The sequence below is a fragment of the Bison bison genome, unplaced genomic scaffold (assembly GCF_000754665.1).
Source record: "Bison bison bison isolate TAMUID 2011002044 unplaced genomic scaffold, Bison_UMD1.0 scf7180017864382, whole genome shotgun sequence".
In the NCBI taxonomy this organism is placed as follows: domain Eukaryota; kingdom Metazoa; phylum Chordata; class Mammalia; order Artiodactyla; family Bovidae; genus Bison; species Bison bison.
Window position 1 is genome coordinate 6,665,451 of NW_011494954.1, and position 12,409 is coordinate 6,677,859.

Genomic DNA, 12,409 nt, shown 5'->3' on the forward strand with positions numbered 1-12,409 from the left:
CATAACTTTTCTTCCAAGGAGTAAGTGTCTTTTAATTTCATGGTTGCAGTCACCATCTGTAGTGATTTTGGAGCCCAGAAAAATAAAGTCAGCCACTGTTTCCACTGTTTCCCCATCTATTTCCCATGAAGTGGTGGGACCGATGCCATGATCTTCATTTTCTGAATGCTGAGCTTTAAGCCAACATTTTTACTCTCCACTTTCACTTTCATCAAGAGGCTTTTTAGTTCCTCTTCACTTTCCGCCATAAGGGTGGTATCATCTGCATATCTGAGGTTATTGATATTTCTCCCGGCAATCTTGATTCCAGCTTGTGCTTCTTACAGCCCAGTGTTTCTCATGATGTACTCCGCATAGAAGTTAAATAAGTAGGGAGGCAATATACAGCCTTGACATACTCCTTTTCCTATTTGGAACCAGTCTGTCGTTCCATGTCCAGTTTGAACTGTTGCTTCCTGACCTGCATATAGGTTTCTCAAGAGGCAGATCAGGTGGTCTGGTATTCCCATCTCTTTCAGAATTTTCCACAGTTTATTGTGATCCACACAGTCAAAGGCATTGACATAGTCAATAAAGCAAAAATAGATGCTTTTCTGGAACTCTCTTCCTTTTTCCATGATCCAGCAGATGTTGGCAATTTGATCTCTGGTTCCTCTGCCTTTTCTAAAACCAGCTTGAACATCTGGAAGTTCACAGTTCACGTATTGCTGGAGCCTGGCTTGGAGAATTTTGAGCATTAAGGTTCTCTCTCCTCCATTAAATGCCTAAGGCCCTTCACAACCTGACTCTTGCCCATCTCTCCAGCTTTAAGCCTGCCACTTCTCATGGTCACTCTTCATTCTACAAAGCAAAAGAACTACTAAGCCTCTGAACTCCTTGTAGCTACTCGGGAATATCATGCTGTTTATTGCTTCTGTGCTTTAGAAGATGCCCTTACCTCTATTTTCTCTCATCAGTTCAGTTCAGTTCAGTCGCTCAGTCATGTCCAAGTCTTTGCGACCCCATGAATCACAGCACACCAGGCCTCGCTGTCCATCACCAACTCCTGGAGTTCACCCAGACTCACGTCCATTGAGTCAGTGATGCCATCCAGCCATCTCATCCTCTGTCATCCCTTTCTCCTCCTGCCCCCAATCCCTCCCAGCATCAGAGTCTTTTCCAATGAGTCAACTCTTCGCATGAAATGGCCAAAGTACTGGAGTTTCACCTTTGGATTCCTTCCAAAGAAATCCCAGGGCTCATCTCCTTCAGAATGGACTGGTTGGATCTCCTTGCAGTCCAAGGGACTCTCAAGAGTCTTCTCCAACACCACAGTTCAAAAGCATCAATTCTTTGGCACTCAGCCTTCTTCACAGTCCAACTCTCACATCCATACATGACCACTGGAAAAACCATGGCCTTGACTAGACGAACCTTGTTGGCAAAGTAATGTCTCTGCTTTTTAATATGCTATCTAGGTTGGTCATAACTTTTCTTCCAAGGAGTAAGTGTCTTTTAATTTCATGGCTGAAGTCACCATCTGCAGTGATTTTGGAGCCCAAAAAAGTAAAGTCTGACACTGTTTCCACTGTTTCCCCATCTATTTCTCATGAAGTGATGGGACCGGATGCCATGATCTTCGTTTTCTGAATGTTGAGCTTTAAGCCAACTTTTTCACTCTCCACTTTCCCTTAAAACCATGGCATTGTGTGTGTGTGTGTGTGTGTATGTATGTATGAATGCGACTCGCTCAGTCATGTCCAACTGTTTGCGACCCCACTGACTGTAGCCCACCAGGCTCCCCTGTCCATGGGATTCTTCAAGCAAAAATACTGGAGTGGGTTACCATTTCCTTCTCCAGCAGATCTTCCAAGACCCAGGGATCGAACCCAGATGGATTTCCTTCCTGCACTGAAGGCATACTCTTTACCATCTGAGCCACCAGGGAAGCCCTGTGTGTGTGTGTGTGTGTGTGTGTGTGTGTGTGAACAGCATGATATTCCTATATTCCTGTGTGTGTGTGTGTGTGTGTGTGTGTATGTGTGTGTAAGCAGCATGATATTCCTAAGGAGCTACAAGGAGTCCAGAGGCTTAGGGGTTTTTTTTGCTTTGTAGAACAAAGAGTAGTTTAATGTTTACAACAGTTCTTAGACATAGGTACTATTATATTCTTCATTTACAGATAGAAAAACTAAGGAGGTTAAGTATTTGCCTAAGATCACACAGCCAATAACTACAAAAGCTAGGTCTAGCTCCAAAGCCTATATTCTCAACTTCCATGCTTTTCAAGTCCTACTATTTCCTTTATAATAAGATTTTATAAGATACTACATATACTTTTAGGAATTCAAAGACCGTGGCAAGAGAAGTAGAGTAATAGTAATTTTCTTCAAATATCGGAAGGCCTGTTCTGAGGATATAATAGATTGTTCTGAAATGCATAGAAGTTAAGAATTAGGACTAATGAGTAGAAGTTCTATACAGTCAAATTTTAATTCAGTATAATGAATGTTTTAACAATTATAACTACACAGAAATTAGACAGCCTTTTTTTTTAAAGGCCAGAACTCATAACTATTCAAACAGAAGTAAGATTATTGTCTCAGATATGAATCAGTATTCTTATAAGGGAATGGAAGTTATCTAAGATAGCCTTTTAAATTTAATAAAATATATACTCTTTATTCATTCATTCACTCACTTCTGATTTTCTTTCCCAGTAGTAAGGGAAATTTGCACTATGATCGATATTATTATTCTGCATTTCTCTTAAAATCCATTACATTAAACCAAGCTTTTTCAATCACATCAAGGGCTGCATAATTCTTTCTTGCGCATGAATGTGGGCTGAGGCAGGGGAGGAGGGTAAAAGAAGATGGCTGTCCTGTGAATTGTAGAATCTTTAGCAGCAACCCTGGATATTATACAAAAAAGATCTTAATGACCCAGATAACCACAATGGTATGTTCACTAACTCACCTAGAGCCAGACATCCTGGAATGTGAAGTCAAGTGGCCCTTAGGAAGCATCACTACAGACAAACCTAGTGGAGGTGATGGAATTCCAGTTAAGCTATTTCAAATCCTAAAAGATGATGCCATGAAAAGTGCTACACCCAATATGCCAGCACATTTGGAAAACTCAGGAGTGGCCACAGGACTGGAAAAGATCAGTTTTCATTCCAGTCCCTAAGAAAGGCAATGTCAAAGAATATGCTCAAACTACCACACAATTGCACTCTTCTCACATGCTACTAAAGTAATGCTCAAAATTCTCCAACCCAGGCTTCAACAATAGTGAACTGAGAACTTTCAGATGTTCAAGCTGGATTTAGAAAAGGCAGAGTAACCAGAGATCAAATTGTCAACATTCATTGGATCATAGAAAAAGCAAGAGAATTCCATTAACATCTACTTCTGTTTCACTAACTATGCTAAAGCCTTTGACTGCATGAAAGTGAAAGTGAAGTCGCTGAGTCGTGTCCGACTCTTTGCGACCCCGTGGACTGTAGCCTACCAGGCTTCTCTGTCCATGGGATTCTCCAAGCAAGAATACTGGAGTGGGTTACCATTTCCTTCTCCACGGGATCTTCCCAACCCAGGGATCGAACCCAGGTCTCCCGCATTGGAGGCAGACGCTTTAACCTTTGAGCCATCACAACAAAATGGAAAATTCTTAAAGAGATAGGAATACCAGACCACCTTACCTGCCTCCTGAGAAACCTGTATGCAGGTCAAGAAGAAAGTTAGAACCGGACATGGAACAACAGACTGATTCCAAATCAGGAAAGGAGTATGTCAAGGCCGTATATTGTCACCCTTCTTATTTAACTTCTATGCAGAGTACATCATGTGAAATGCCAGGCTGAAGCACAAGCTGGAATCAAGATTGCTGGGAGAAATATCAACAACCTCATATATGCAGATGACACTACCCTTATGGCAGAAGGCAAAGAGCAACTAAAGACCCTCATGATGAAGGTGAAAGACGAAAGGGAAAAAGCTGGCTTAAAACTCAACATTCAGAAAACTAAAATTATAGCATCTGGTCCCATTACTTCATGGCACATAGATGGGTGAGATACTATTTTGGGGGGCTCTAAAATCACTGCAGATGGTGACTACAGCCATGAATGAAAAGACAAGCTTGCTCTTCGGAAGAAAAGCTATGACAAACCTAGAAAACATATTGAAGCAGAGACATTACTGTGCTGACAAATGTCCATATAGTCAAAGCTGTGGTTTTTCCAGTAGTCATATATGGATGTGAGAGTTAGACCATAAAGAAAACTGAACACCAAAGAATTGATGCTTTTGAACTGTGGTGTTGGAGAATACTTTTGAGAGTCCCTCAGACTGCAAGGAGATCAAACCAGTCAATCCTAAAGGAAATCAGTGCTGAGTATTCATTGGAAGGACTGATGCTGAAGCTGAAGGTACAATACTTTGGCCACCTGATGCAAAGAACTGACTTATTAGCAAAGACCCTGATGCTGGGAAAGATTGAGGGCAGGAGGAGAAGGGGACGACAGAGAATGAGATGGTTAGATGGAATCACTGACTCGATGGACATGAGTTTGAACAAGCTCCAGGATTTGGTGATGGACAGGCAAGCCTGGAGTGCTGTAGTCCATGGGGTCACAAAGAGTCGGACACAACTGAACAACTGAACTGAACTGGATTTTATAATCCCCTCAGTTGTGACAACCAAAAATGTCTCCAGACATTGCCAATTCCAGAAGGTGAGGTGAACCAAAATCATCCCAGACTGACCAGTCATCTGGTCTCTGATTAACATCGGTTTCAAGGAACCCAATTTTCAGAGATAAGAGGTGAGTTGTGTCTCGATACAAAGAAATCCATAACAATGTTGGGACAGTGACAGTCATTTACATGGTCACAAAGAGTTGGACACAACTGAGCGTCCAAACTGAACTGTATGCGCACATAAGTGTAACACAGCAGTTGTTAAAACTAAGTTATTGGTAAACCTTAAATTAAGTAAGGGAAATGTTTCTGTGCCCAATGTTACAATTTTGGGAAAAATCTTATATGAGTTATTAAAGGCAGTAGTTTCTGCTACTTGTACCACTTTCTCTCTCAACAAAGTTTTTGAATTTCAGATAATTATACAATTCAATTTAGTAATAGTTGATACAACATTAATAACTATAATAAAGAAGCTTCTATTATATCCCACAAGATTTTCAGTACAATGTAATCCAATCTGGATGGAGCTTAATAAACACCAAATTGTAAAAGTTATGGTCCATATATATATATATATATATAATCTAAAATACTGGGCATGAAGTATTTCAAATGGGGAGCAGAACTGATAACCATAAAGTAAACATGTAACTTACCAATTTGGGCCATAATCTGACAAAGAGCAATCTGTTTCAAATATGTGGATTTGCCACTCATATTTGGTCCAGTTATGATAAAAAAATTACTCCCTTCTGTAATGTAGGTATTGTTAGCAACAGGTTTTTCCACAGATATTCTTTCAAGAATGGGATGCCACCCCTGCTTGATTGCTAAAGTATCAGTAAACTCTGGCCGAACTAAAGAGAAAAATAAAATGGTTTTGAAAGATTAATATATTTATACTTAAAGATTGTGTGGTGTGTAAATACTGTTTATACTTTAGTGACTTTACTACAGTCAATCTGGAACAATATCATTAAGTTATTATTTGATCTTCAGTCCCTCTAAATGATAACTGGCATAGTCTAATCACATCAGAACTTATATTCTTTTCCAGAAAAAATATGATTTTGGTCCTGTCATTGTGCAGGGCTCCAAAATAGTTCATAACATTTTCAGATTTGCAAAAATTAAAAGGAATCAACTAGCCATTTAAAAATAACAATTAATTTCAAGGACTCTAAAATTGCACATTTACTTAATCCTTGCCTAAAGCATTATTTCAAATTTGGCATACTTAGCTTTTCAAATGAGGTCTGAAAATAGAGCAAAACCAAATAAAAACACAATTTTACGTCCAAACTTATAGAAATTTTGTCTAAAAAGAGGACAGAAAAAACAGACACAAAAGATAGCGTTAATTTTATAGAAAGAAGTAATGATCAGGTTTCTATAGATGCTTTCTAAGTCACCCTGTTTATTTAACTTATATGCAGAGTACATCATGAGAAACGCTGGGCTGGAAGAAGCACAAGCTGGAATCAAGATTGCCGGGAGAAATATCAATAACCTCAGATATGCAGATGACACCACCCTTATGGCAGAAAGAGGTGAAGAGGAACTAAAAAGAAAGTGAAGAGGAACTAAAAAGCTCTTGATGAAAGTGAAAGAGAAGAGTGAAAAAGTTGGCTTAAAGCTCAACATTCAGAAAACTAAGATCACGGCATCTGGTCCCATCACTTCATGGGAAATAGATGGGGAAACAGTGGAAACAGTGTCAGACTTTATTTTTGGGGGCTCCAAAATCACTGCAGATGATGATTGCAGCCATAAAATTAAAAGACATTTACTCCTTGGAAGAAAAGTTATGACCAACCTAGAGAGCATATTGAAAAGCAGAGATATTACTTTGACAACAAAGGTCCATCTAGTCAAGGCTATGGTTTTTCCAGTGGTCATGTATGGATGTGAGAGTTGGACTCTGAAGAAAACTGAGCGCCAAAGAATTGATGCTTTTGAACTGTGGTGTTGGAGAAGACTCTCGAGAGTCCCTTGGACTGCAAGGAGATCCAACCAGTCCATCCTAAATGAGACCAGTCCTGGGTGTTCATTGGAAGGGCTGATGCTGAGGCTGAAACTCCAGTACTTTGGCCACCTCATGCGAAGAGTTGACCCATTGGAAAAGACCCTGATGCTGGGAGGGATTGGGGGCAGGAGGAGAAGGGGACGACAAAGGATGAGATGGCATCACCGACTCAATGCACATGAGTTTGGGTGAACTCTGGGAGTTGGTGATGGACAGGGAGGCCTGGCATGCTGTGATTCATAGGGTCGCAAAGAGTCAAACACAACTGAGCGACAACTGAATTGAACTGAAGATGAAGAGAGGAGAAAGAAAGTGAGAGACAAGTAAAACTTAAAATGCTACATGTCTCTCGAGGAACCACATGGATAAACTTGAAAGTATTCATTATAAAAGTGAGGTTGATTAGTAAAAAAGAAAACTTTTACTATATTTAAATCATTTTTAATACCAAAAATTCACTACTTATAAGTTTGGAGTTTTAGGGTAGTCTTTCTCAAAATGGAACAAGATAAAATATCTTAATAGTTGAGAAAACTATTAAGTTTTGGCCTATATAATACCAGCTAAAAAATTTAATACTTCCATAAGAAATACAGAAATATCAAAAATGAAAAAACCTATGTAAAATACCTTTTCCATCATAAAGATTAATTAACAGAATGTTTCGGAAATACTACTATTAATTTTAACTAGAAATTTAATGTTATTAAGCCCACAATTACTCAACCGAATTATCATATACAAGTTATGCAAATTTGCATACTGATAGTTTGGATAAGAAATTTCAAGGGGTGGGGGCTAACTTGAAGTATTCATTTAACATTAGAAAATTGCTCAATATTTATATTCAAGACCTGTAGTATAGACTTGGGACACAAAAATAAGTGATATAATTGATCTTGGGATGCTCACTTTTAAGAGTTTATTTCTGTCATGTCTGTTAGTACTAGCATCACACTGCTTATTCAGACTTGAAATTTATGAATTTGGATCATCATTATTTTCACTAGAGACAGCTCTACAGTCTTTCTTTTTTTTTTAATTTTATTTTATTTTTAAACTTTACAATATTGTATTAGTTTTGCCAAATATAGAAATGAATCTGCCACAGGTATACATGTGTTCTCCATCCTGAACCCTCCTCCCTCCTCCCTCCCCATACGATCCCTCTGGGTCGTCCCAGTGCACCAGCCCAAAGCATCCAGTATCGTGCATCGAACCTGGACTGGAGACTCGTTTCATACATGATATTATACATGTTTCCATGCCATTCTCCCAAATCTTCCCACCCTCTCCCCCTCCCACAGAGTCCATAAGACTGTTCTATACATCAGTGTCTCTTTTGCTGTCTTGTACACAGGGTTATTGTTACCATCTTTCTAAATTCCATATATATGTGTTAGTATACTGTATTGGTGTTTTTCTTTCTGGCTTACTTCATTCTGTATTTAAAGTTTCTTGCGGTATTTTTTTCTAATTTCTCAATTTCTCAGTAAATAATCTTTTGACTTCTAAAAGAAGTTTTAAGGGTAATTTCACTTTCTATATTTTGAGTCTTAGTCTAGGACCATAGGTAAGAGACTATATATCAGGGAAAAAAATATAAAACATTCATAATTGCTACATAAAATTGCTTGAATGGAATACAAATTTCAGTATGCAACCTATTTATTCCAAAGAAAATAACTTACCATAGTCAGAAAGAGTACAGGCATGAGCAAATGACAGTAGCATATCCAGCATTGACACAGTGTCAGACAGTTTATATAAGCAATGAATATGCTCATAAATCTCACTAAGCAGTTTGCACACGATCCTGAAAGTGCATGTTTGATAAGAGAAATAGTGCTTTTAAAAGAGGGGCATACAACATAATTATAAAACAATATAAAATTCATTGCCTAAGGTAAAATAACATTGACAGTTGAGTTGTACACTAGATAAAATCTGTTGTTCTATTGTCTTATTTCAGAGATGAGGAAACTGAAGCTCATAATCAAGGTCACAGTTATTTAGTAGCAGAGAATCCATCTTCTGGTGTGTTAAGACCAAGTTTTTTTAAAGACTGCTTTTCTTAAACATTAATAGAATAAATTTTTAGTATTAGAAATATTTTCTATAGGTCAAATGAAGCCCTCATTATACTTCAATCAGTAGATCCCATCTACTAATAATTTTGCTTTTGCAATGTTAAATTTAACACAAAAGCTATTATGTATTTTCTCTCTCACCCATCCTCTCTCTCTCCCTCTTTCTCTCTCTCATACACAACCCTAACTACATAATTATTTATGCTTTCATGTGGTAGTTACCATATTGTGACATAATATAAAAATTTTTCTCTTACATGGTAAAATATGTTCTGCAACTTAGTATATCTTATAAGCTTTTTGGTTTATGCTCTGAAATTGTTCTGAAAACCCAACATTTATCTTCATCATCTCAGCTCAGCAATTCTGAATTTCCTAGTTCTTATTTCTAGACACATTGCTACTGTTTTATGAACAATAAAATACTGGCAATATCATAATGTTGTTATAAATGTACTAAGTCATGAGAATTTGAGAGCTTACATGCTAAAGAAAAAGAATAAACTGAATGAAGTCCCAAATAAGCCCAGATGTGCCAACTTCTATATCATGATGAAGTATCCACTACAGAAGTATCAGTGGTACCAGAGATATTTCAAGCTCAAGTCAATTATGACATTTCTTAAAACTGTATTAAAAGGATGAGTGAAGTACTGATGAAATGTGGATATTTGGCTGGGTATCAAGCTTTTTCTATACCCCAGTATAATGGATTTATTTTGGGGGAGGGGCGGTTGCAATTAGATTTGCCCTGAATATTCTGTGAGGCTCAGTGATCTCAATCACAATGACAGACTTTAAAGTTTTAACTGTTTTTCTAGGAAATGGTCTTTCCTTGTTAACATTCATAACTATAATTTTCTGCAACCAGAAAAAAAGTCAGTTAATGAAATGTATCATAGTATCTCAAATCAACTCAATTTAAATCAGTATTCAAACATTTCAAATGCTCTTACATATAAGTCATGTGATAGATTTCTCTCAAAGACTCTTGGCATCTTTCATTCATTTTAATTAAATCTGCTGATGTAAAGCTATAAGAATTTTTCACTTTAGAAATCTGCTAGGAGATTAAAAAAAAAGTCAAGATACATACTCTTATGAAGTAAAACATACAGATTTTAAACAACACAATTATAGGTACTTAGGTTAATCACTTTAATTCTTGAGATAATTGTATCATCAAAAAAGTCTCAAATAATGTTTGTAGAAAAGAAAAGATGACTTCTCAAGTTAAAGCAGAATATTTTAACCTAGTCTGTCTGACATGACTATTTTTACAGCTCTTAAAGTAGCCATGTAGAAATGTTAACAAAAATATTACACCTCATTACCAAGTAATAATATGTATGGTAGATAGGAACCTTCACTCCATCTGTGACCCCTGTCTTAGCCCTTGCCTCATAACCAAACTTCACTCAGTCTCTAACCCCATTACTAATTCTTGACCCATTTTTTTTTTTACTTCATCCATCCCTTATTACTGGATAATATTTAAAGACCTGAAAGGTTTGTTTTTGTCATAAGGTACTCCCTGCAGGTAGAGAAAGATTAAAGTGGGTTAGACTTTCCCAAATCAGTATCCTGTGGAGGAATTAACGTATATATAAAAAAATACTCCCCTGGTCCAAAGATTTGGCAATACTGGGTATTTAAAATATAAGCAGATTTCTTTATTTTAGGACTTTTAAAGCTTTAATAGGTAGATGTGCACTGAGAATAACCTAAAACAGGAAATGGTACAGTACTTTTCAAACTTCTTTGATCAAAAATTCCTTTTGGATTTTCTTACTTAATTTTCCTTTACTACCCTTATCAAGCTCCCAGAATTATGGGAAACACTGTGTTTGGTATTTCTCTTAAAAACTCTTCTCAATCACTCTTAGATTAGTAAAGTTGTTAGGTGGGTGGGTAGAAGTAAGAGAAGTAATATACAGAACATTCAGAAACCTATCATGTAATACTCAATATGTGCCTGAAAATATGTAAGTGCAATTCTGTAAAATCAGAAACAATAATTTCCTAACCAGAATTCTAAAATGAACCTTAATAAACTCTGAAGGAAGTTGATCATTGGGTAGGACTGTACAATCTGTAGTCATCTGAATGAAAAATCCTCGAGCAGAGCTAAAACTTGTCCTTAAAGGAAGACTATATTTTTCTGCAAGCTGTGTTATCATTCCTAGTGGCCAGAAACAAGAAAAACAAAAACAAAAAAAAATTTGTGAGTAAATTACTCTTCATGTTTAAAAAAATCACTAACATTTCTTTGTTATTTATATACAAGTAGGAAGCTCTTATTACTCTTTTCTTTTAACTGAAATATGAAATTGACAACCCAGTCCAATATTCTTGCCTGGGAAATCCCATGGACAGAGGAGCTTAGCAGGCTACAGTCCATGGGGATGCAGTCAGACACGACTGGGCAACAGAGAGGGAGCACACACGCACACACACACACATACTTCGTTTAAATACTGCATTAGTTTCATATGTACAACATAGTGATTCAGTAGGGTTTTTCGCAGATTATACTCCATTATAGGCTATTACAGATTAAATATAATTCTGTTATATAGTAAATTCTTACCAATTATCTATTTTTGTATAGTACTTTCAATCTGTTAATCCCACAGTCCTAATTTGTCCCTCTCTCCTTCTCTCTCCCCTTTGGTAACTATGAATTTGTTTTCTGTCTGAGAGTCTGCTCCCATTTTGCATATAAATAAATTTGTATTGGTTTTTAGATGTCACATAAATGTGATATATAGTATTTGCCTTTGTCTGACTTATTTCACTAAGGCTAATATTCTCTAGGTCCATCCATGTTGCTGCAACTGCCAATATTGTTCTTTTTTATGGTTTAATTATATTCTACTGTATATATACCACATCTTCTTAAGCTAGATGGGCACTTGTGTTTGTTCCATATCTGTTAGGAACATGCTGTTAGGAACACTGGAGTGTGTGTATCTTTCCAAATTAGAGTTCTCGTTTTTCCAGGATACATACCCAGAAGTATGATTGCTGGATCATATGGTAGCTCCATTTTCAGTTTTTTCAGGGAAGCTCTATACTGTTTTTCATAATGGCTGTACCAATGTACAATCCCACCAACAGGGTATGAGGTTTCCTTTGTTACACTTTTAAACTCTAACAATTTTTAACATCTAAAATATGTGGTTAAGTATTCTTTTAAGAAAAAAACACTATAGTAAAAAGGTGGTCATTCAGATAAATATTTTGAAAGTAAAAGAAATTGCAAAAACCAAAATAATAAAACCAAAACTAGAGTTCAGTTCAGTTCAGTAGCTCAGTCGTGTCCGATTCTTTGTGACCCCATGAATTGCAGCACGCCACACCTCCCTGTCCATCACCAACTCCCGGAGTTGACTCAAACTCACATCCATCGAGTCGGTGATGCCATCCAGCCATCTCATCCTCTGTCGTCCCCTTCTCCTCCTGCCCCCAATCCCTCCCAGCATCAGACTCTTTTCCAATGAGTCAACTCTTCGCATGAGGTGGCCAAAGTAATGGAGTTTCAGCTTTAGCATCATTCCTTCCAAAGAAATCCCAGGGCTCATCTCCTTTAGAATGGACTGGTT

The 12,409-nt window shown here is 37.2% G+C and overlaps 1 protein-coding gene across 1 annotated transcript in view; it reads right to left on the bottom strand.

Moving 5' to 3' along the window:
- The window catches only part of MSH4 (mutS homolog 4), a 98,151-nt gene that overhangs the window by 26,096 nt on the left and 59,646 nt on the right, over positions 1 to 12,409 (bottom strand). Inside the window, exons 12-15 of the mRNA XM_010857610.1 lie at positions 10,850 to 10,986; positions 9,761 to 9,864; positions 8,406 to 8,530; positions 5,345 to 5,545 (exon numbers count right to left, since the gene is read on the bottom strand). Of these exons, the coding sequence (XP_010855912.1) occupies positions 5,345 to 5,545; positions 8,406 to 8,530; positions 9,761 to 9,864; positions 10,850 to 10,986 (567 nt within the window). The remainder of the gene's footprint in view (positions 1 to 5,344; positions 5,546 to 8,405; positions 8,531 to 9,760; positions 9,865 to 10,849; positions 10,987 to 12,409) is intronic.